At 41.3% G+C, this 24,367-nt stretch overlaps 1 protein-coding gene across 1 annotated transcript in view; it reads left to right on the top strand.

Annotated features, from left to right (window-relative positions):
• The window catches only part of LOC147889764 (vacuolar protein sorting-associated protein 24 homolog 1-like), a 29,628-nt gene extending 17,071 nt beyond the window's left edge, over window positions 1-12,557 (top strand). Inside the window, exons 5-6 of the mRNA XM_087391522.1 lie at window positions 10,682-10,873; window positions 12,217-12,557. Of these exons, the coding sequence (XP_087247648.1) occupies window positions 10,682-10,873; window positions 12,217-12,291 (267 nt within the window). The 3' untranslated portion in view covers window positions 12,292-12,557. The remainder of the gene's footprint in view (window positions 1-10,681; window positions 10,874-12,216) is intronic.
• Window positions 12,558-24,367: the final 11,810 nt, after the last annotated feature.

The raw sequence follows: 24,367 nt of genomic DNA, 5'->3' as shown, positions 1-24,367 counted from the left end.
GTGACTGGGAGACTACTGTAGAGAGGGTGTCTTAGCGTGGCCGTCACAGAGAATGCGTCCGGAGAGGGCGACACATAGAAGGCCATCGGGAAGCTGCTTAGGAGATGGAGTCTGAAGGGACACCAACACCAAGTTAGCTAGTATACTTCCTTGATATGATATGCTTCCTTGGATAAAGAATTGATATGCTTCCTGGAGGGTAATACCAACATCAAGCTAGCTCAGTGGTATTATGGTCTTTATTCGCAAGGTTGGAATGGTAGCTTATCAATTAGAGTTACTGTCACGGAGACGTGGTAGTGATGGTAAAGTGTCTAAACTAATTGTCATTGAATTGTCCAAGGGTACCAGGCTAGGGGCCTTAGTTAATGCCCAAAAGGTACCTATGATTTTATGTGCAACAAGTGCAACTCTTGGTGCTATTAGAGTGGTTTTATTTTCTAAGGTCATTGGTTTGGTTCAGTGGGGTCATCCTTTAAAAATTGACTCCCTAGAGTTTATTCAAAATAGGGTCATTGGTTCCTTTGCACTAGGGTCATGGTGTGCCATTTGACCCCCTAGGGGCATTAAAAATCCCACGCCTCATTTTGCTTGGGTGTTTGTTGGTGGCCTATCTGCTTGCCTTGTGTCACCTCTGGAAGTCTCTGGAAGGCCCTGGAGCCCTTCCTTTCCCTTCCTTGCTGATTTGAGACTTCTCCCCTACCAGAGCAGCCTCATTCTCTTCATGGCGGATATCTGCAGCTCTCCCTTTGCTTGCGGAACTGGAATTTCATGCTTTCTTCACGATAGTTCTCCTTTCCTTGGTGCCCTCTGTTGCTGGCATGCTTCCGGGACCTGGATGCCTTCATTCTAGGTCACTTTCCAAGCCGTTTTCAACTTTCTTCATGACAGAAGTTCTTCTTTTCTGCGTCTGAAGCCATATTCATGGGTGCCTCTCTTCTTGCTCCTACCTGGTGCAAGGTGCATTGAAAATGGAGCTGTTTGTGGACTGAAAACACTGTTCTGGTGGACGCATTCTTGGCTGAATACGATAGAAGCTTATACCTAGATGAATCCAGGAACATTCCCAAACTCATCCTCTTAAAACACAACATAGTGCAGTGACACTCCTAGGCAGCTCTCTCCTACCAGAGTTTGCTGTTCGCTTCTCATCCTACTTTTGGAGCTGTTTCGGGCTGGAACAGACTCTTTCTATTGGCTGAATTCTCATCTTCCTTCTACACTCTTTGCTACAGCCATTCCTACTGAGTTCCTACTAGGTTGGATGCCCTGCCATTGGCTTGGGAGAGGATTGGGGCACTGGGTGTGATACTCTCTTCTTGGGGGTGCAGTGGTTGGCCTTGGGCTTGGTAATGGTTTGGAAATGGGTAAATGCATTGCTTGGCATGCTGTCAGACTGGTCTTCTTGTGATTATGCATGTCTGTTGAGAGGAACCAAGGTAATAGCACTGGGAGTTGGTCACTAGCACAGCCACGGGTTGGCGTTGTACTGGGTTGCACCTGCGGGTGAGCTCTTGAAGGGAGTCCCTTTGTATCTTTGAGCTAACCAGTTTAAATAAATACCACAAGGGGCGCCAAGTGTTGGGACCAATAGGTGTCACTCTCTTTGTTTCTGAGTAGGGGCATTCTAGCCTCCCTTGTCTTGAATGGTTTCATGATGCTGTGCAATGAAGTTCTATGCTTTGAGTTTGGTTTGTGAACAAAGGCAATCAATTAAGTTGGCTGTATTTTCATTTTTGTTAGATAGTAGAGACAGATACACTGCACTTAGTGTTCTTAGGCCGATTACAATTACCACCTTCCTTAAGGATATGCAATGTTTTTCATGTCTCACTGTTGAAACTATATGTGGGCTGGAATGTACAAGTTGAAGTGTCACTTATGGATGAAGGCTATATCATCTACATCCATGAGTCGCATTGTGGATTTCAGGGACAAAGTACTCTGTAACGAGGTATATAAAGATTGAAAAGGGAGATATGCTCACACTGCACAATACTCATAAAGATCCTTCTTCATTATGGGAGAGAGAGCTCACATTAGAGGCTTCCTTCATCTTATACACATACCAATGAGCTTATCCTTAAGTCCTTTCATATCTGTACTTTAAAGAGCACACGGATGCGTCAATTTTACGAGCAAAAACCTATGAGCAGGTTTATCCGAGCGTGTTTTTCAAGAGATTTTTAAAAATGTTTTTCTTTAGGAAACATGGTTTTTACACTTTTATTTTCACTAGAACTAGATCCCTTTATCATAAAAATCTACAGACTAGTCACTCATTCATTTTTACACAACATAATTTTCTTATTTAGAGACATCCCTTTGTACCCCTGTTATTACCTTAAAAAAGTGTTGATTCCTTTAAGAAACATTCCTCATAATCACTCTCAATGTAATAATACTATGCATATATAATTACTTATTAACACATTTATATCATATGGCAATATCTTTTTAGTGTTTTTATAGCATATTTATGGACATGTTTCTAAAGAAGTTTAAATTACTATAAATAAGTATTAACTTAGGCTTATATATCACTCTCATAAAATACATGTAATATTTAATACTATATATGAAAGATTTTCCAAAATATAACTCCATAGATGTGCTCAAATGGGGTGTTCCGATCAATTTGAGTGGTTGAATGACTATATTTGGACATTGGATATGAAAGTTATGTCACTTTTAAAAGTGCTGTCCAAGGTAGTTTCGCCAGCGAAACTACCTTGGGAGACTTGCTTCAAAGGGGTTTCGCTGGCGAAACTACCTGGATGGCTTGCTTCAATGAGTTTTCTTTGAAGAAACTCTTTCATGAAAATAGGTTGAGAGAGGGTTTTCAATGTCACCCCCTATTAAGTAAAAGTTGTAAGAAGGATCATAAGGGAATTTTCATAGAGAAGTCTACTCTACATGTGGGTTTCTTCAAAAGCCATCCCATTATGCTCTCACCATTCCTACAGATTCACCTAAAGATTTTTGTATAAAATAGGCATTGCTATAATACTTTGCATATTTCTAAGTGAAACTATGTTTTCTTCTGATCGATTTTTGCCATATTTATGCATAGTTGGAAGCTTTTTTTTTCCTTCGCTCGGACGCTCGGAAGATTTCGCTCAGAAAATGCTCGTCCCCAGAGCACACTATATCCCATACCATATGCATGTATAGATAATCTAAACTACCTATACATCAACAATCTCCCCCTTAAGCTCAACAAGAGCTTATACATCACATAGACCCAAAGCATCTCTAAAAAGGCAAAACTTATCTTTACCCAATATCTTGGTAAAGATATTTGTAACTTGGGCATCTGTCTCGATATATGTCATGTCAATTTCTCCTTCTATCACTTTTCCCTGATGTAGTAATAGTGGACCTCGTGTGTTTAGTCCTTGCATGGTAAATGGGATTCCTAGCCAGCATTATAGTGCTTATGTTGTCATACTATATCACTACTGGACCTATAGCCTCAGGCTCTGGTGCCGATCTTTCCTCAAGTTCTGGTGCCGATCTTGCCTCAGGCTCTGGTTGCTGTTGTTGTTGTTGGAGATATATTGGTTGCAGTTGTGCACCAAGCTGTAGCATCTCGTGGGGCAATTCCTCAATTCCGACCTCCAGAATAGGTATTTCTTCTAAGGCATCTGCACTTATCAATGTGATAGGAGGAGAAGTTAGTGACGGCTCCCATACTGGTAAGAAGGGTATGCCCAACTCCTCAATTGGTTTTGGTGACTGGGGCAGAGTCATTTCTCTTTCTTGTAGCTCTTTTTTTATGATTATAGACAATAAGTGTGGAATTTTACATTTTTGGCTTGATGAACCATCTAGTTTCTTTGTAAAGAAGATGACTAAGTGCTAGACCCAGTCTTGTTTTAGCTTCCTACTCAGCAAAACAAATGTGCGGAGTGGAAGGGATCGATTCTTGCTGCACTTAAGTTAGGATTGTGCATAGGAATTGTGCTGCTTCCTTGAGGCGATGGTTAAGGATTGTGCGAAGCAATATGCCATCCTATGGAACAATATGTCCTTGGTGAGGAGAGGTTGTACTTCGAGAAACTTTGCATCGGCAGGCCGTGTAGGGTATTTGGCACCGTGTGTTGGCAGTGAGAAAGCCCTTTGAATGACTGTACTGTCGAGGATAATGTTTAGTGGGCTCTGATGTACAGTGATTGTACCGTACTTTCCAACCTTTGCATTGCTAGAGTGGTACAAAATGTGTGCCTCTATCCAACACAATGCATACACCCAAGTCATGAAGAAGTAATCTCAGCCAAGGTTTTTCACATGTTGCTATGGCAGCTCGTCTATATCCTCAATGCTCTCATCCACATCAATCTTTTACTTTCCTTTGTCCACATGCATACTACCCCTTAGTCTACCACTCCAAGGGTACACACTCTCAACACTTTCTTCTTACTGAGATAGACCTGTCATATCCATACTTGAAGGGACAGCTTGCTGTAATGTGGTTTCTCAACCTTAGGCATGTATTCATTCTCAACCATAATTGCTTTAGGCTGATACCAAGGTTGATGATCACTAAATCTAACATCTCGGCTTTCATATACTCATCTTGTAGTGGGATCATAACATTTATACTCCTTTCTTGCAGATGGATATCCCAAAAACACACATTTTACAGCCCTTGGCTCTATTTTTCTTTCTTACCTCATGTGGCAGCCCATGTATGGCATCCGTGGGAGTTCTATTCATCATATATACTGCCGTATGTACCGCTTCAGCCCAATATGTCAAGGGCATATTCATTTCATTTAACAGGGCTTTAGACATGTCTCCAAACTCTATTTTTCCTTTCTATAATGGCATTTGCTGTGAGGTGTATCTATACATGTAATCTGTCTCTTTATGCCTTGACTATACAAGAACTCATCAAACTCATAAGACATGTAGTCTCCACCATTATCCATATGAAAGCATTTTATTTGGCACTCAACCATTCTTTTGTATGGGCAAAACACTTTGAAAGCATCACTCTTTACTTTCAAAAAGTATACACATATCATGCATCTGAAATCATCAATAAAGGTAATATAATACCTTGCTCCTCCGGAGGTTACATTGTCCATAGGACCCCAAATATTAGAGTGTTCTATTATTTGTTTACTTTACACCTCTTTGGAAATGGCAACCTAGTTTGTTTGGCAAACTAACATGCTAGGCATACGTGGCTGAAAGCAGGAGGAGGAGACCTTCTTTGATCTCCCGACTGAGCCACAGGCGCCATAGACAATACTCTCACTAGCTCTTTTATTTACATCTGCTCTGACCTTCTGTAATTGATATGGCCAAGCCTCTTATGCCATAATTAAGCTTCTTGATCTTGTTTGTGGCCACTTTGTAGAAACATAACTTGCTGTAAAGTAGGTGTGCCTGCATCAAAAGTAAAGAGTTTTTCTCTCTTATGGCCTCTTGCAACCACTTTTCCAACTCTCCCATTGTAAAATTCCTCCACAAACCATCCAAACGTATTTGAATCTCACTTGATAATCTTAGTCATCCATTTTACCAACTGATGCAAGATTCCATTTAATGGTGGGAACATGTAACATATTTCCCAAAGTGTTCTCAACTCAATCAATGGAATATCTCCAATGTGGTTAATTTTATGCATAGTATCTTCCCCGTAGCCACAAACTCTCCATCCGCTATCTTATCTTTATGAGTGAACCATTCTCTAGGGTAGGTCATTTGATTGGTGGCACCCGAATCAACAATCATAATTATACTCCCTTTGGCCAACATAATTGCTATATTGATGTCTTCCAATGGCCTCTAGGGCCCTCTACGACTGGAATTTTTCTTGACATAGCAATCTCTCTCATAATGACATATTTTTTACAAAAATGGCAATTTTGAGCTTGTTGCACATAGATGTCTCTTCCTCTTCCATGGTTTGGGGCTCTCCCCCTTTCTCTTTGCATATAACCACAGCCTCTTGGCACTGTCTTTATATTGGTCATGAGCATATGAGGCTCTCCCACGGCCTCTTGAGGGTCCACTACGCCCCCTCAAATCAATTTTACCTCCCCTATGGTAGAATAAATTATCTCTTCCGCTACTAATTGATCCTTTTAGTCCAAGCTTTACCGCTTCCGTCATGCATAAAGAGATCAGCTCTTCAAAATCGGGTGTAGTATCCCTCATGGAGATGGAAGTGTCCAAAGGCTGGTATTTAGTGGACATCAAGTCATCATCTTCCACATTGCAACAATTAATAGAAGTCAAATCCTCCGTGATTTGTGTAATTTCTGTAACATAATCTGTAATACTTCTATTACCTCTCTGAAATGGAGTCTTTGCTTAAGCTGAAATTTTCTTGCTTTGGTGGTTATACCATACATTTTCTGAATTATATCCGAAGCTTCCTTTGGGGTGTTGGTCATCTTAATATGTGGAATGAGAGTTTCTGAAATGCATATTGATATCCAATGCAATACCTTCGTTGACTTCTCAACCCAAGTCCTATACGCCAATTTATCCTCATGGGTCCTCCCATGGCAATTTGGGGCATTCATCTTCTCCCGTAATCAAACCCCATAATCCTTTGCCCATGAGGAAATTTTCCACGTGTCATTGGTCAATTTCTCACCCACAATTTGCATAACTTGAGAGGTTTCAGCCATACTTGATCTCCAAGGCTTATGCATACTTTTTCTTCCAATTACAAATCAGCAATACCCAAAATTTTGGTACTTTTCTGAATTTTATGCACACCAGTTTTCACTCACTTCATGTGAGGAATATAGCATCCAAATCTGAGATTTTTCCCTTTGCAACAAGTGTATAAGCTTGCTTTATTTTTAAGCACACAAAGGCATGAATTTTTGGCATCCACCAAGCCACTTTTGGGCATCAAAGCATGCATCTAGCAATGCAACAGTAGCTATTTTCACTTTCTGTAAATGTGTATCCGAGTGTCCCGCAAAAGCATCCCAAACTTGCACTTGCAATGGCTTCCAAATCTGAAATTTATTTCACTGTTTTGGACATCAAACACTTCTCATATTGGGCATTCACACCCTCATATGCATCCTCCAGCATGCATTTACTGTTTGGGTAATATCCATTGCCAACTGGGCATGTACACTTCCGGTATCATGAGATTTCTTGCCCCAAAGCACAATTTTTTGATTTTGGCAAATAATTCCTACCCACATTCCACCGTGCTATTATTTTGCAAGGCAAAACGGCAATAAATGACCAAAAGAGAGCAATGAATGCTTACTTGACTTCAACCGGAATAGGCATCAACCTTGACAAATGACCTTAAATTCACTTTCGAGCATCAAGAATTACTCCTTGCCCTCTATGAAAGGTGAAGTGGCTGTCCTTGTATTCACTTGGAGAACAAAAACTCAGCAGCTGTTGTGTGAAAGAAACCCCTTGATGTAGAAAGAAGAGCTGATTTTTAGGGTGTATTTAGACAACAAAAATTCTAAAATTTTCTATCACCTTAGCGGACATGCAAATTCTTTGAATTTTCGTCCAGCTGTTCAACTACATCGATTTATCTTACGCGGGCGCAGAAGCCCCAACAGCTAAAAATCTTCTCAATTAAACAACAAAAATTCTAAGTTTGTATGATTGGATGCAAATTCTTTGAATTTTCGTCCAGGTGGTGATCAGCTGTTCAACGACATTGATTTATCTTATGGGAGTGCAGAAGCCCCAACAATAAAAATCTTCTCAATTGAACAACCAAAATTCTAAATTTGTATGATTGGACATATTCTAGTCTTACAAAGGTATATGTATTTACATCCACTTTACATCCAAGGCCTTTAAAGGACCTTAGAAAATATTAGAGCCTTTTGCCAAAATGGCTTCTGAACGCACAAACAGAGTTGAATTCGACTCAGAGCACTTTGGAGCAGGCTGCTCACCCATTGAGCAAGACATCGAAGGCGACCCTTTGCTGTAGCATCTTTTCTAGAAATACGACATGATCTGTGCAATCCATATTGGTCTTCTATCTTCTGCCAGGAATCTCAGAGCTTTTGCAAGCAACAATAAGACAGGTTCTATTGATGTAGATTTTCCTGTAAAGGCTGTAATCTACCCTCGTGTAAGATACAGAATTTAACAGCTGCCATCAACTCAGCCTTTTAAGAGCACAACTCCTTTTTTGCTTGGTGTTTCTCGGACATTTCACAACCTTTTCTGCAGTGTGGCTTTGCACAAACCTCTATCGTTGAAGAGCGTCGCTAGCCGCCCTCTTCTTGTAAATATTTCGTCAAAGAATTGTCGTCGTTGGTCTTTTCCTTTGAGAGAGAGGACCTTGGATTAAAGTGCGCTGCTCTGGTTCATCGCCTCCTTGCTGTAGCAGTTCCGCTGACCAGCTGGATCTGTTGTCCCTGATTTTTTCTTTACCGCTGTGAGCATGCCAACCTGAATGAAGGGTCACAGCAGCTTGTTGTTCATGCTGCTTGCCATAGCTCCATGTTTTGTTTAGCCTCTCCAGTCCTCTGCATTCTAGTCCTACTATACATGATGCTGCTGTCTGCCATCGTCATTTTCCTCCAACTATGGCCAAGAGTCTCCTCCCTAAGTGCTGCCGGTAGTTGCAAATGCGGACACGAGGGAGGTTCCCTCCTGAATGGACTGCTCTCTAAGCAATAAGCTGGCTGGCTTGAGAGACTTAAAAACCTCGATTGCCAGGTCTTCACTGTCACAGCTTGACTGTGATTCTTCCTACGTTCCCTGACAGTTGACGATCTAGTTCACAACTCCACGCAGGTATGATACCAACTTCATTCTACAGTTGCAGCATTCCACCATGTTCATCCTCTCCTATTTCGGTTGTGCGTTCAGTTTTGTCTCTGTTAATCTTTCCTTCAAGTCATGAACAGGGGAATGCAATGTTGCATTAGCTCTGATACCAAAAATGTAGATGCAAAGGGGAGGAGATACAACCAAAAGACCACAATGCTCACGAAACATTTCTTCTCATTACAGGGGAGATACCAAACTAAAGATGGGGAGATATATGCTCACACAGCACAATACTCATAAACCTCCTTCATTATGGGGGAGAGAGCTGACATTACAGGCTTACACACATACCAATGAGCTTATCCTTAAGCCCTTTCATACTTGGTACTTTGAAGATGCCACCTAAGCAATACTATATCCCATACCATATGTATGTATATATCATCTATACACCCTATACATTTCATACTTGTACTTTTAAGATACCACCTAAGCAATACTATATCCCATACCATATGCATGTTTATGTCATCTATACACCCTATACATCAACAGTATACACCTCACATGGAAAGGATTACCGGAGGATGAAAATGCTTGGCAGCCAGAGAACATTGTGTGGGCGTATCTTGATTTGTTGCAAGGCTGGTCTAGCAGCACTTACTGTTCTGGAAACAAAACCTTTGGACAGCCACAGCCCACTACATTGTGCAGGAAAATAAAAAAATATTCGTAATATTTTGTCATGCTGCTCAACAGCACATTGCTGTTTTGGCATTCCTTTTGTGACACCCTTATTGACATTTTGAGTAATGGAGGAGGTAAAATGTGCGAAGCTGGCGATAACCCTAGGGACAAAAGAGGACCTTAGAGGGGCAAAGTTGGGAAATTGGGAAAGGATAGGTATTTTTCTCTTAGCTGGTCTCCCTCCCTGCTCCCTGCTCAAAAGCTTCTTGACCAGACCTGACCTGGTCTTTAGGTCAACTCATAGGTAGGGCCAGCCCTGTCCTCATATGCTGGCCTGGTTTGGCTTATTGGTCGACTGCTGCTCCAGGCTAACCACATCTTAGGCCTATAAAAAGCCCACTTGCCACGCATTTCTGCCTCCTTTGCAGGGCTTTCCAGCCCCCATGGCTTGGCCATCAAGCAGCCCATGTGGCAGCCTACTACACTCTTAGATGTCCCTATGTGGCATTGTCACATTGTGCTTGTAGGGCAGTCATGGCTACCCATTTTATGTTGCAGGCATACTGCTTTCATGTCCCCCTGATTTGGGGTTCCCAGTGGGGGCAGTGACCATTATACCCCAGGGTACCCAGGCATCTTAAAGGTACAACTATCTGTTCATATTCAATTATCAATCTGATGATCTAACAGACCTTTAATACATCCATGCAACATGCTTGTTTGCTTACTTAACTATGCATAGATTGATGAAGTGAGACGATGCAAAATGCGTCTATCAGTGCACGATTGCTCAGTATAGACAGATACGCAGACTTGGATTCGCAACTGGACATAGAGATGCTCACTTGTACTCACTGAAACAGGGTTTGTGTACATAGATGCATGAATGCATGCTTGCACATTTATATGTTCTTGCACTACAATTTACCCAGCCAATGGAGAGCACGTGGCACACATTTTTTGTATTATTTTTATTCATTTGCAGAGAGAGCAAACTTCTGCCAAATACATATTCATATCGGAGCACCAACGTCTTCAGTGTTTTGGAAAAGGTCTACAGCTAATTCACTGTAAGCGCTTGAATTTACTTCTAGGGACCCAACAAGCATGCTGTTTTCTGTGAATGGTAAAGAGGTGTATAAGATGGTCATGTATGTGTTTTGGCAAGCTCTATGATTCTTGTTGCCAATACTGCAGATGTTTTGTTTACTAACGAATGATGGCTAATAACTATCTTGTTGCTCGAATTTGAAAGGCAGGAGTCATGGAAGAATTCGTGAATGATGCAGTTGACTCTGCTCTTGATTCAGAGGACATTGAAGATGAAATTGAGGAAGAAGTTGACAAGGTCTTGTCAGAAGTAGCTGGGGAGACTGCAGCTCAACTCCCTGCGACACAAAGGAAAGAAAGGATTCGGCCAGTTGCAGTCTCAAAGGAGAAAGAAGAGGTAATATTATGCTTCTAGCTGTCCAAAACGTTTCACTAAACTCAGGTATGGAGAATGCTGTCTGTGGTAGTAAATAAAATTCAAAAAACGTTTTATATTTGGACGTAACTGGGCTTCATCTAAGTGCTACCTGATTTTTGTCAAAACTGTTTGGTTCTGATCGATTTCCTATTTTGATTAATGTTAAAAAAAAACCATGAAGCATATGTGATTCCATGTGGAGTTTTTAAAATAAATTTTGAATCTCTAAAAGGTAGGTTACCATGCAAACAGCATGCCCATTCCCACAGCGTTGTATTGAACTCTGGATTTCTCAGTTGAGCCTTGTGGTAGGGACACATTTTCCTATGGTATGTTGTTGTAGCAGAACGGTGAAATTGCCTGCTGCAGTTCACCACTCGAACGCTGTCAAAAGTGGCAGCAGGAAGCCTGCTCCATACTAACTATGACAAGCTCTGACTTTGCCAGTCTTATACACTGTAGGGTTTTCTTCATTATGCCATTTCCATTGCTGTTCGACTTTCTATGTACCATTAAGGGTATGTTCATATCTTGCAATTCCTTTTTTTGGATGTAATCTGGCAAACAAAGTATTTACATAAACCAGTGATATTTGCCTAAGGTGTGCGCCTTCTTAGCACCTTGGTAGTACACTTGAGTCTTGGCCAACCAGCTCTTTGGGGAAGGAAGAATAGGATGAGGCCCATTTGCTTATTGTAACTTGTTTCATGCAATTCCATGTAGTGAATGTCCACTACCTCATGGTCTAGAATCATTTCCATGTATTTGCGAAAGGCTAACACGTCTCTCTTCCATAGGACGCTGATGAGGTTAGTCTCACAGGTTCTATGCCTGATGAAGTTTGTGGTTTTATGGTGACTTGTGTGTGGTTTAAGTCACAGTGTTTGTTTCTTTTCACAGCATGAGTTTGGCCATATTCCTATATTGATCTACATATTTAGCTCTGTTTAGGAAAGGGGTTCTGATGGCTGTGATTTGATTAACTTTGTTATTTGGAGCTAACCTACGTCATGGTTCAGTCTGGTCTTCACATCTGAAAAGTGATAGAAACTCAGCATCTTGGTATGTGTGCTCTGCTTATATGTATGTGACCTGCCACTACTTTTCGGCAGTGATGAGATGAGTATGCATGTCATAGAATATGGTCCATAGTTGAAAGCTTAAGAATGGACCTGCTGAATAGATCGCACTGGTTTTGTTGAAGTTTACAATCCTTAATTTGCCAACATACTTGAGCATGTGAAAGCAATCTTTGAAGTTTATGATTCATATATCAAAGCAAACTTTTGTGGTAATATAGTACTTGTTTAATGCTGCTACAGGAAGCTGTTGCAGAGGGGGCTGATGATGAAGAGTTAGACGCTCTGCGAGCTCGTCTTGCCAATGTGCGATCGTAATGTGTCATGGTCCACCGCTAAGATTATACTGCTACATGGGCACCTTTGCAGCCACCTCAGCTTGAAGGAAAATTTGGGTCTAAATAATTGTGTTAGCTTTTTAAGAATTTTGTCAGCACTAAGATTTGTACAGTAACAAAAAAATGGCACTTTGCCCAACTTAGATGTTTATCTTCAGAAGCAGGAAACTCTGCTCTGCATTGTATCTTTGTATATTTATGGAGTGCATGTTGGTTGAAAATCAATGGTATCAGCATTACTGTCAATTGTTTAGATTGTGTGGTTTCTTTTCAACATATCATTGTCTCTAGGCTTCATGTGAAATTCAACATATCATTGTCTCTAGGCTTTATGTAAACTATCGATAAGGAATCTCAAAGTTTGTTTTGCAATTAGAAGAATGTTTAGGAGTTAAAAATATCTTATCAGAATGGAAAGGGAAGATTTTGAAGAAAGTTGCTTTGAAACTAGAAGAAGTCCCTTTGGTTAATTGCTTAAAGAAAAGTAACCATCTTTCTAAAGAAGATGAAACTCTTCTTCGAAAATTCCATAGGAATTTTGTCATTTCTTATGTGGACAAATGTTCCAATAACTTTGTTTTTATTTGCAAAAAGTTTTACTTAGAATGTCTTTTGAGAGAAGTGAACTCATCTGTCAAAACTTACGCCCCTGCCTTAGTTTCTCAAAAGGATTCGATCTCAAAACATCTGAGTTTTTGCAAGTCTTCTGGGTTTGTTTGCAATCCAAGCACATCTTTTCTTTGTGCTGCTTGGAAGTTTCACAAAACTAAAAAAGCCAAGATTTATTGTAGCTGCTTGTGAGACTACTTTGACGGATGTGTCTAATGGCTCATGTTGCCTAGTATCCATGAACTTTGGAGAGACTTATTAAAAGAGGCAGATGTCCCCTCGAACTCAAGTTGGATTTTAAATGACTCTGTAGGAGTGATTCCTGTCGTAAAATTTTTTAATTCCTCTCGAAGCATTCATGAAAAAGAGTCTCCTATTCTCTTTCAAGCCTATGATTTTACCACGCTTTACACAAAGATTGAGTTGAAAGACCTAAAGTTTAGAATTAAAAAGCTAGTGGCTGAAGTTTTCAAGTTGAGATTTGACAGAGATAGACGCAAAGTGCTAAAAGTTGAGAAAACAGCCTTACGCTTTGCTTTTTGTGGCTAAAAAATAAAGATCATGACATAAGTTCTTAAAAAAAAAGTACGCAAAGGTAGTAAGTGTAGAAGATGTTTGCTCTTGGATAGATTTTCCTTTAGATAATCTTTACATCACAATAGGTGATTCTTTGTTTCAACAAGTTATAGGAATCCCCATGGGCACTAATTGTGTCGTCTTTTTAGCAAACTTCTATCTTTTCACTTATGAATTTGAGTTTATGCAACGTCTTATTTCTATCAATACTTGGCCTATCATTTTACATAAGCTTAGTCAAGTTAGGCGTTTTATAGATGATTTATTTGTATCAGATGTTCCTAACTTTCAAGACTTTATGTACAAAGACGCTAGAGCTTTTGGAGAAGGAATCTATCCTCGTCACTCTTGTGAACTGAACTACACTTCAAGAGGGGATTCTTGTGTTTTCTTAGATCTTAGACTTTCTCAATCTACTATAGGACTAGAGGTTGATATATACAATAAACGTGAACAACCAATATGGAGTCTTTTCTTTCGAATTCAGGTGATTACCAGTCTCGAGTCTTCACAAGCTTTAGCCTGCACCCTAAAGTTCGTAGAGTAACTACCCTACTGACACCTCAGGAGATGCATGCCCAAGAGGCAATGCTCTCTAACCTGAGAAATGGCCTACAGAAAGTGAAAGGGGAGCACAGCTTAGATCAACTAGCTGCAAAGAGGGCGACATTAGCTATGTTGGTGTCAGCTGAAACAAAGGAGAATTGGCTTGGGCGCACAATGTTGAAGATGTTGTCAATCAGAAGGACCAACGTGGCTCCAACGGTTGAACATAGAGCAGAAGCAATGCACGATCATCCTGATTCGAGAAGTCTGTGGGCTTCAATAGAACGCAAGAAAAGGAGAGAGAGCCTAAGTGTGGAAGTCATTACTACAATGACATTTTGGCATGAAAATACGAGAGTTTCTCCAAATAGAAAGGACATCTGTAAGAAGCAGAGGGGACGAAAGGTGTTTGAGGAGCACATCATACATAGGTAGATACAATGCGGGTCAATGGTGCCTAAACCAGCCCGGTGGTAGTTTGTGATTGAGCTCTGGGATAGTTTACTTGTTTCTTTTCTTAAACTAGGCTTGGACTAAATGTGATTGTCCTAAACTAGCCCAGTGGTTGGAACATCATGCAACTGTAGGCTGGTTCAACTTAATTGCCAGTGTTGTGATTGTCCTGAACCAACATGGTTGAACATACATTAGTTGTTGTCCATCCCGGTGGCATGGTTGAGCAGAAATTAACAATATATTTCGCAATATATTGTTATTTTACTAAACCAACACGGTGGTTGGAACATCATGCAACCATGGTTGCTTCAGCTCAATCACCAGTTATGTTATTGTCCTGAATCAGTGTGGTTGAACAGACATTAGTTATTGACCAATCTGATGGTTGAAATTATTGTGTTTCTTAGTACTTAAATTTGTTATATTTTAATTTTCTGCTATTTGAGTCATATATCACTGTTAAATTGTGGAATTCAAAAATAAAAAGCAATATATTGTTATTTTCTAATAGTGAAATTCAAAAATGAAAAGAAATATACTTGTTATTGTCTAATTTGTGAAGTTGAGACCGTCAGGCTAAACCATCCCGGTGGTTGAAACTGTGACAATGTCCTAAACCATCCTCGTGGTTGAAATTGTGACTGTCCTAAACGTGTCCTAAACCAGCCCGGTGATTGAAATTTGTGGGGGTTAAAGGTCACTGTGCCTTAACCCCAGTTATGTACAATACTCAAACACATATATAAATGAATGAAAAAGAAGATTAGGGTGGTTCTGCACCCACCAAAACTTGTGTGGCTCTCTGTCTCTCTCTCTCCTTCTTCCGTTCTTGCTTCCGTTGAGAGCACTCTCAACTGGTATCAGAGCCCGAGTGATCTAGCTAAGCGTGCGTGAATGCTTGGAAGCTCAGTAGCTCTGTGGGAGGAAGGAGAAGCAGGAGGTCCTAAAACTTCTATGTTGCTCATCATTCGCACTCCGGTGGAGTTTACAGATAGCTCTGTTTCCAAAAACGTTTTTCAGTCCGTGTGTTGGACCCAGTGATTGAGACCACGATTTCCAAAACCGTCTGTCACATTGCGTTCCGGACGCCCAAAAACCCCTACCTATCAGTTCTTGCGTGATTCGGTGGAGGATTTTCAGAGTTATAAATCTCTGTGTATTCGATTTCGTCTCCCTGTTATGCATTTTTCATGCTAAGGTTTTGAAACCTTAGATTTATGCCACATGGCAGTGGATAAGTGTTGACTCCCATTTCTCATTCATCGGTTGGGATTTTGCAGTTCTGGCAGAAGAGAGATATTTGCAGATTTTCTTGCTGAGTCCGATTATGCAATGGCGCCCATGTTTTGAAGCATCTCAGGTTCTATTTTCAGTAGCGCTCATTACCGTGGGACTATGATTTCTTGAGCATACCTTATGCAGATCACTCTGGTTGCAGTTTGAGCAGTGTGCGCTCATTCGTGGTATGCATTGGGTTGCAGTGGATGATTTATAGGCCATTTGGATGCATTGCGGTCCTTGTTGGATGCGCTGATAGGCCCAAATTGCCTTGTGGGATGCTATTTTTATGGACGTTTTGCACATGGATGCTATTTTATGCTGAGGGACAGCTTTGACACATTGCAGGTGACGCACTGATAGTGCTATGCTCTCTTGGATGAGACATTATTGATGCATATGCCAGTGGACAGTGTTTATGCTTGAGTCATTTGGCACTTATTGGCATTTTCTTTTGGGCCAGATTTGCTCATATGGATGCATAGTATATGCACATGAGTCAGATGCTTTGAGTTTTGAGTTTTGGTGATATTTCACTCTATTGTGGCCTACACATTTGGGTGCACCTGGTATTTGGTGTGATTCTCTCTTGCAGGCACTAGCATTTGGGATTTTGCTTTATTTGCATCATGGCATCCTCTTCCACGTCTGAAAAGGAGTTTTTCAGCATTAAAAAGTTTGATGGGACAAACTTTTCTTTGTGGAAAGAACAAATAAGGGATGTGCTTATTCAAAAGAAGCAGATTAAACCCTTGGCAGGGATTGAAGCTAAGCCTGCAAATATGTCTGAGGATGATTGGAATGAGTTGGATGCATTAGCAAAGTCTACTATTAGACTTCATCTTGCAGAGTCAGTTTATTTCACAGTAGTAAATGAGCAGACTACAGAAGATTTGTGGAAGAAACTATGTGCCACTTATGAAAAGGGAACTGCCTCTAATAAAGTTTACCTCATGAAGAGGTTGTTTGAGCTGCAGATGAAGGAAGGGGTCTCCATTGCTTCTCATTTGAATGAATTCAATATTATTTTCAGCCAACTTCAGGCTCAGAAAATGAATTTTGATGCGGAGACTAAGGCAATATTTCTCTTATGTTCATTGCCATCCTCATGGGATACCTTCCGTACAACTGTCAGTAACTCTGCACTTGGTGGAGTACTGAAATTTGATGATGTTGTGGGTAGCTTGTTGGCCAAGGAGATTAGACGGAAGTCTATGGATGGCAACAAGCAGGATGCAGCCTTAAATGTGCAAAGGGGCAGATCACAGTTCAGGGGGAAGTCCCAAAAAAGAGGGAAGTCTCGTAGCAAATCCAGGACACGGAACATTGAGTGTTACCATTGTGGCAAGAAGGGCCATATGAAAAAGGATTGCTACAAGCTGAAAAGAGAGCAAAAGGATAAGAAAAAGAATGCAAATCGGGGTGCAAATCAAAAGGAAGAGAGTCCAAGGGAGGACAAAGGAAAAGTGAAGATCGAGGAGATCAATGCAGTCACACGTGATAGTGACAATGATGTTCTCTTCATGTCTAGTTTATCTGCAGAGTTGCTTACCACTTCAGATGATGCATATTCCCAGGATTGGATTTTGGATTCTGGTGCTTCATTCCATGTTACTCCCCATAGGGAATGGTTCTCCACTTATGATAGTGGAAAGACAGGTTGTGTGCATCTTGGAAATGACTATGCATGTGACATAGTGGGAGCAGGTGACATAAAGTTTTCTTTTGCAAATGGGTCTGCATTTGTTTTGAAACATGTGAGACATGTGCCTAAGTTGACCAAGAGTCTTATTTCAGTGGGTCAACTAGATGATGCTGGTTTTCACACCACTTTTGGCTTTCAGAGTTGGAAAATTCAAAAGGGCTCTATGCTTTTGGCCAGGGGTGCCAAGTGTGGGACTTTGTATCCCTTACATGTATCAGGGGTATTTGATCATGTTGTTGCAATAACCGAGCAGCCAAGCACTTCTTTGTGGCATTGCAGGTTGGGGCACATGAGCCAGAATGGAATGAAACTCTTATGCCGTTTGGGTTATGTACCGCATTTGAGTTTCTCTGATTTTGAATTTTGTGAGCATTGTCTCTATGGAAAGCAGACTAAATCAGCCCATAAAAGAAGGGGAAAGAAAGAGTTTGAAATGCTTGATTTGGTGCATTCAGACGTATGTGGTCCCATGCCTACACGGTCATTAGGCGGGGCTGAATACTATGTGACATTCATTGATGATGCAACTAGGAAAGTGTGGGCTTATGCTATAGCTCGGAAGAGTGATGTATTCCAGGTATTTCAGAAATGGCTGGCCTTGGTTGAGAATCAGTCAGGTAGAATGCTTAAATGCCTACGGACTGACAATGGTTGAGAGTATCTCTCTCATGACTTTCAGCATTTCTGTGATACACGTGGGATTAAGAGGGAGCTCACATCCCCTCGTACTCCAGAGCAAAATCCAGTTGCAGAAAAGATGAATCGTACCATTCAAGAAAGGTTGCAATGCATGCTTTCCAATGCAAGTCTTTCTGGTGGTTTTTGGGCTGAGGCAATGAAGACTGCAGTGCATGTGATCAATAGATCACCTAGTAAGAGTTTGGATGGTGGTATTCCTGAAGAGGCATGGAGTGGAAAGAAGCCCTCTTACTCTCATTTGCGTATATTTGGGTGTGAGGCATATGCACATGTGCCAAAAGAGCTTCGAAAGAAGCTAGATCCTAAGTCTAGGAAATGCATCTTTCTAGGTTATGGTGAAAGTGGAGAGATGGGCTATCGTCTCTGGGATCCAGAAGCAAAGAAGATCATACGCAGCCATGATGTGGTCTTCAATGAGAAGAAGATGCATAAGGCACCCATGAGGGATGTGGAAATGAGGAGAATCACTTTCCAGGATGTGAATCCACCTGCATATGTTGATAGGCAGCAAGCTGTCCATGCACCAAATGTGCAAGAAATGGTACAACCAAGTACTCCCACAGGTATACAATCAAGGGTAGATGATGGATCATCTATTGGTGGAAATGATGAGCCAAATGTGGCTGATATGCAAGTGGGACAGCAAGCTGAAATGCCCTTGAGAAGATCATCTAGAGTGTCTAGACCGCCTGATAGGTTTGTTCTAGGGGTAGACTATGTGATGCTTACTGATTGCGGGGAGCCTTCTTGCTATAGAGAGGCTATGATGCGTGAGGATCAACGCAAGTGGGAGTATGCTATGCAATCAGAGATGAGTTCACTTATGAAGAATAAGACTTGGGACTTGGTTTCTTTGCCACATGGAAAGAAAGCATTGCCATGTAAATGGGTCTACAAAATGAAGGTCACAGGTGATGATGTGCCTAGGTACAAGGCCCGTTTGGTTGCTAAAGGGTTCAAGCAAGAGAAGGGTGTGGACTTTGATGAGATATTCTCTCCGGTTGTGAAGATGACCACACTTAGATGCATGCTTGGACTAGTGGCAATAGAGGATATGGAGCTTATGCAAATGGATGTCAAGACAGCTTTCTTGCATGGGGATTTGCATGAGGACATTTACATGGTGCAGCCGGAAGGCTTTGAAGAAAAGGGCAAAGAGCATTTAGTTTGCAAGCTGAAGAAGAGTCTCTATGGTCTTAAGCAAGCGCCTAGAGAATGGTATCAGAAGTTTGATGCTTTCATTCGGTCCCAGGGTTTCAGAAGGAGTGAAATTGATCACTGCCTCTACACTAAAAGGGCTAAGGATAATAGCCTAATAATCCTGGCACTATATGTGGATGATATGCTATTGGCTAGCAAGAATACTTATGAGCTAGATGCATTAAAGGCCAAGTTGCATGAGGCCTTTGATATGAAGGATTTGGGACTTGCAGGTCATATTCTTGGTATGCGCATCACGCGTGATCGGAGTAGGAAACTCCTTTGGCTTTCACAAAAAGAGTATGTTACAAAAGTATTGCAGCGTTTCAATATGGGGGGGGGAAGGCAGTGAGTACTCCATTGCCTCCATATGTGAAACTGAGTCATACAGATAGTCCCAAATCAGATGAGGAGAGGGCCATGATGGCCAAGGTTCCTTATGCATCAGCAGTTGGGAGTCTTATGTATGCTATGATAGCTACTAGACCAGACATTGCATTTGCAGTGGGAGTTGTTAGCCGGTATATGGCTAATCTAGGAAAGAGGCATTGGGAGGCAGTTAAGTGCATCATGAGGTACGTGAAGGGTACCAAGGAGATGTGCATTTGCTTTGGTAAAGGAGACATGCGTGTACTTGGGTACACAGATTCAGACTATGCAGGGCATGTGGATAGTAGGAGATCCACTTCTGGTTATGTGTTCACCTTTGCAGGTGGTGCAGTGTCGTGGATGTCTCACACACAGAAGTGCATTGCTTTGTCTACCACAGAGGCTGAGTATGTTGCAGCCACAGAGGGTTGCAAGGAGGCTATATGGCTTGATCGGCTAGTGGGAGATTTGGGGATTCATACAGGTGTACCGACATTGCATAGTGATTCCATGAGTGCTATTCAGCTAGCACGGAATCCGGTCTTTCATGCAAAGACCAAACACATTGAGGTCAGGTATCATTTCATCAGGGAGGTACTTGAGGACAAGCGCATAGAGCTTGTCAAGGTTCATACAGATGATAACCCTGCAGATATGCTGACGAAGAGTCTACCTAGTCAGCGGTTTGAGTATTGTCGTGTATTGATGGGCATTGGATAGTATGCTCACTGGTTGTTCTCCCTTAAAGGCACATTGTCCTTTAAGTGGGAGGTTGTGGGGGTTAAAGGTCACTGTGCCTTAACCCCAGTTATGTACAATACTCAAACACATATATAAATGAATGAAAAAGACGATTAGGGTGGTTCTGCACCCACCAAAACTTGTGTGGCTCTCTGTCTCTCTCTCTCCTTCTTCCGTTCTTGCTTCCGTTGAGAGCACTCTCAAAATTGTGACTGCCCTAAACTAGCACAGTGGTTTAAAATTATTTTGCTTCAATATATACTTTAATTAGACTATGTTTTGTATTCTTTTAGTAGTAGCAAAAAGGGGGCTCATTGTTCTGTTGTTCCCGCATGTTGGGTCAGCAGACGAAGTTGTATCTCAAGTTTGTGGATCAGAATCTAGACATTTCAATTGGGCAGAGGAGCTTTGAGTATTGTAAGCCCTGGTACATTAGGAAACTCAAAGACATGAATGTTTGTTATTGCAAAACACACATAGACTTTAACCTGACTCGGCAAGCTATGAATGACTTGAGATCTGGTTGTGTTCGAGCATTGCTCCATGGGGATCATGCCTCCCCAATGAATGTGCAATCGTAGGCCACTTGGATCCTCATCATATGTTGCAAGGGAGGGCAGGTTTTGTAGCTTGAGGTCTCTGTGGGAGCCAGTGGTTTGTCCAAAGGGATACCGTGAGTGGCACAGGATTGAATGCATTCGCGGCACATGCAAGCATTGAAGTTTGAAGTTGAAGAAGAAGACATTCAATGTTTGTCCAAATGAAATGAGGGAAGACAACCACGTTGCTCTAAAATAGAGGAGATTTGAAAATGTCAATGTTGAAGGATCCGATAAAAAGAGATGGCTACCGTCATATAAGAGCACCCAGCCAAGGGAGCTTGTAGGTTACGTGGTTCAATCCATCCTAAAATATGTGCTTCACAATTTCATGGCCAGCTGGCAGGATAAGCAGTTTAGGATGTGCCTTGCCAATTTTTCCCATGACACTATTGTATCTGTCATAGATTTTACAAAAAATTATTCTTTTCAAGAACAAGATGAGATACAAAGTGCTCACCGGTACAACAAGCAAATAACAATTCTTGTGCATATCACGTATAGTCATTTGCTTGATTCTTCCATGCCTGATCCCAATTTGCTTGATAACTCACAGGAGTCCACGTCACGCACTTACCATTTCTATATTTCAGCTGATAGGGAACATGACACCCTCCTACTTGTGTAGCATGATTTTCTACTGCATTGGGAATGGTTGAAAAAGGAAAATCCCCATGTAGAAAATATAAAACAACATTGGGTGCAGTCAGATGGTGCTCTCTCAATTTAAATCAGCACGTGGATTGTACTTTGTCTCAAGGTTCAAATCTCTAACCGGTTTGGACATGATGTGGAATTTCTTTGGGTCTAGCCATGGCAAGGGTGAACATGATGGATGCGGTGATGTTATTAAGCAAGCTCTGTTTAAACACCAATTAGCATGCCCTCAAGAAAAACTCAATGATGCCCATGATGTTGTAACATGGCTTACAGCTAACCTCTCCACAGGAGCACATTCAACATACAGTAAACAAAGCCTTAAGAATATTGTAGTATGCAAAGTGTTCCATGAAGTGAAAGTGGATGAAGTGCAAAGGAGAAGCTGGCACGATTGCGAGAAAATTAAAGGAGTTTGTGGTCTGCACAACATATGGGGCTTTTCAAACAACCAACTGATTAAAATGAGAAAACTTTCTTGTTTTTGCAGTGCATGCATCAGAGTTTTCTTTATAGGTGGATCTTGGAAAGTGCTTTTGTCAGGCATTTGTGCAGAGAGCCATTGTTTGGCCTGCATTTTGGGAGCACATTTGGGGCTTTTGCATTTGTTGCAAAGAATTGCACAAATTTGGGGCTTTTACTTGATTTGCCTCTTTTAGGTGCAATTTCTTGTAGAAATTTTGGGCTTTTGCATTTTGGATGCAATATGGCAGTTGAAAGACAATTTAGAGATTTGCAAGTAGTTTTGGACTCAGTGTGAGTCGAATTGCAGACTTTTGCCACTTTTTGCAAATTTTCTTTGCAGATTTTTGGGCATTTATAGAGCATTGTGGTGCATTTCAAGCCTTTGAGAGGCTATGATAATAATTGTCACTGTGGGTAGATTTTCTTTGGCAGACTCTGGTTGTGCATTTTGCATTCCAGGAAGGGATTTTACTTGTCCAGTTTGTTGTGTTTTTTTTGAGTTTTCTAGCAAAAATGGATCAGAACAACCCCAATGAGGTGTTTGGAGTCCTCACACAGGAGGATAAGTTGGATGGCACCAACTAGCCCTTGTGGAGTTTTATGGTTCGCAACATCTTGGTTGGCAAACATCTCTGGGATTAATTCAATGGAGATGAGGCAAGGCCATATTCTATGGCTACATGTGTTACTCCTACAGATGGAGGTAGGGGTAGAGGTCAAAATGCAACACAAGTGATTGGAGCAGTTGCTGCTCCAGTGGCTGAGGGCTCCCACAGTAGAGCAAAAAAGATGGGATTCTAGAGATGCACAAGATCTTTTTGTAATTTCTCTCTCTATCAAGAGGTTCATTATTCCTCACATTTGGTCATGCAAGACCTCAAAGGCAGCTTGGGAAAGTTTAGAAAGCATGTTTGCAGTAAGAAATGATGCCAAATTTTCCTTTCTGAAAAGAGAGCTATCTCATACGCATATGGATAAGGGAGATTCCATGAATGCTCACCTCACAAAGCTTCAGGATTTGAGGGAGCAATTGCTAAATATAAAAGTTGTTTCGGATTCAGAGATGATTACCACCACTCTGAATTCTCATCCTGAGTCCTATCTTGGTTTCCACACCTTGTTGAATTTATCATTGAGGGGGGGCATCAATCCTCTCTCTTTTCACGAGTTGGTAGGACTTCTGTTGCAAGAAGAGCAGACAAGAAGAAATATGGCAACACGAGCTGGCGAGCATGCCATGCTTTCTAAGTTTAAGCCCAAAGGAAAAGGGCAACAAAAGCAACGTGCCAATCAGCTCACACATTAGCATAAAGTTGATTCAGGGCAGCCCTCTTATGTTTGCAGCAAGAAATGATGCCAGAGTTTCCTTTCTGAAGCGATCGTGTGATTATGACCTCTCACACAGTTCACCCAATCATAAGTGAAGAAGAGCAGTCAATGAATACAAATTGGAATAGTGCACAATACATCAATAACTTAGAGATTAGATAGTTCTTGAAGAAACGGGTGTTCTATTCATTCCATCAACTCTACGCAAGGCAAATCAAAGAGCATAGGTCAAACTTTGCACACCCATTCCTTTGATAGCTCAATAACTAATCATATATTAAGTACAAAAGCCTATGCCTCAACAAATTTGTAGCAATGCTTGAACTCACACAACTAGAAATGTCAACACCTATTAAAGAACTCAATCTCAACAAGTCAAGTATGGACCTCAAAACCCCTCTACAATGGACTACTCCTTATATACCTTCATCCTTGATGCTTGGCATGTAATCCATGCCAAGAATCTTGCCTCAAATGTCATCTTTCCATCAGCAGTAGATCCTCCTAAGACTTGAGCTGGACTTTTGCTACAATGCATGGCACAATTCCTTTAGGGTATTTTCCATTCGATATGCTGCCTTCCTCATGATTCGGCCCATATTTTAGTTCAGCCCACATGACACACACATCGGCCAATGGGTCACTTCGCCCTGCATGCACTTTGTTGGGAGCTTCACTTCATCAGACCCCTTTGTTTTGGGGGTTCAACAATGATGTGAGGATTAGGGCCTTGAAGCACACGTTGAATGGAAACCAAATGCTCCAACATGGCTTGGCAGCAAATACTAAATAAGCATGTTGATTAGTTCTCTTACGAAGGACATGAA

This window comes from Dipteris shenzhenensis, chromosome 20, assembly GCF_047967505.1.
Source record: "Dipteris shenzhenensis isolate YYH24624 ecotype China chromosome 20, Dip_SZ_1.0, whole genome shotgun sequence".
NCBI lineage: Eukaryota > Viridiplantae > Streptophyta > Polypodiopsida > Gleicheniales > Dipteridaceae > Dipteris > Dipteris shenzhenensis.
Note: the sequence above shows the minus strand (reverse complement) of the source record. Positions and strands in the feature narration are given on the sequence as shown.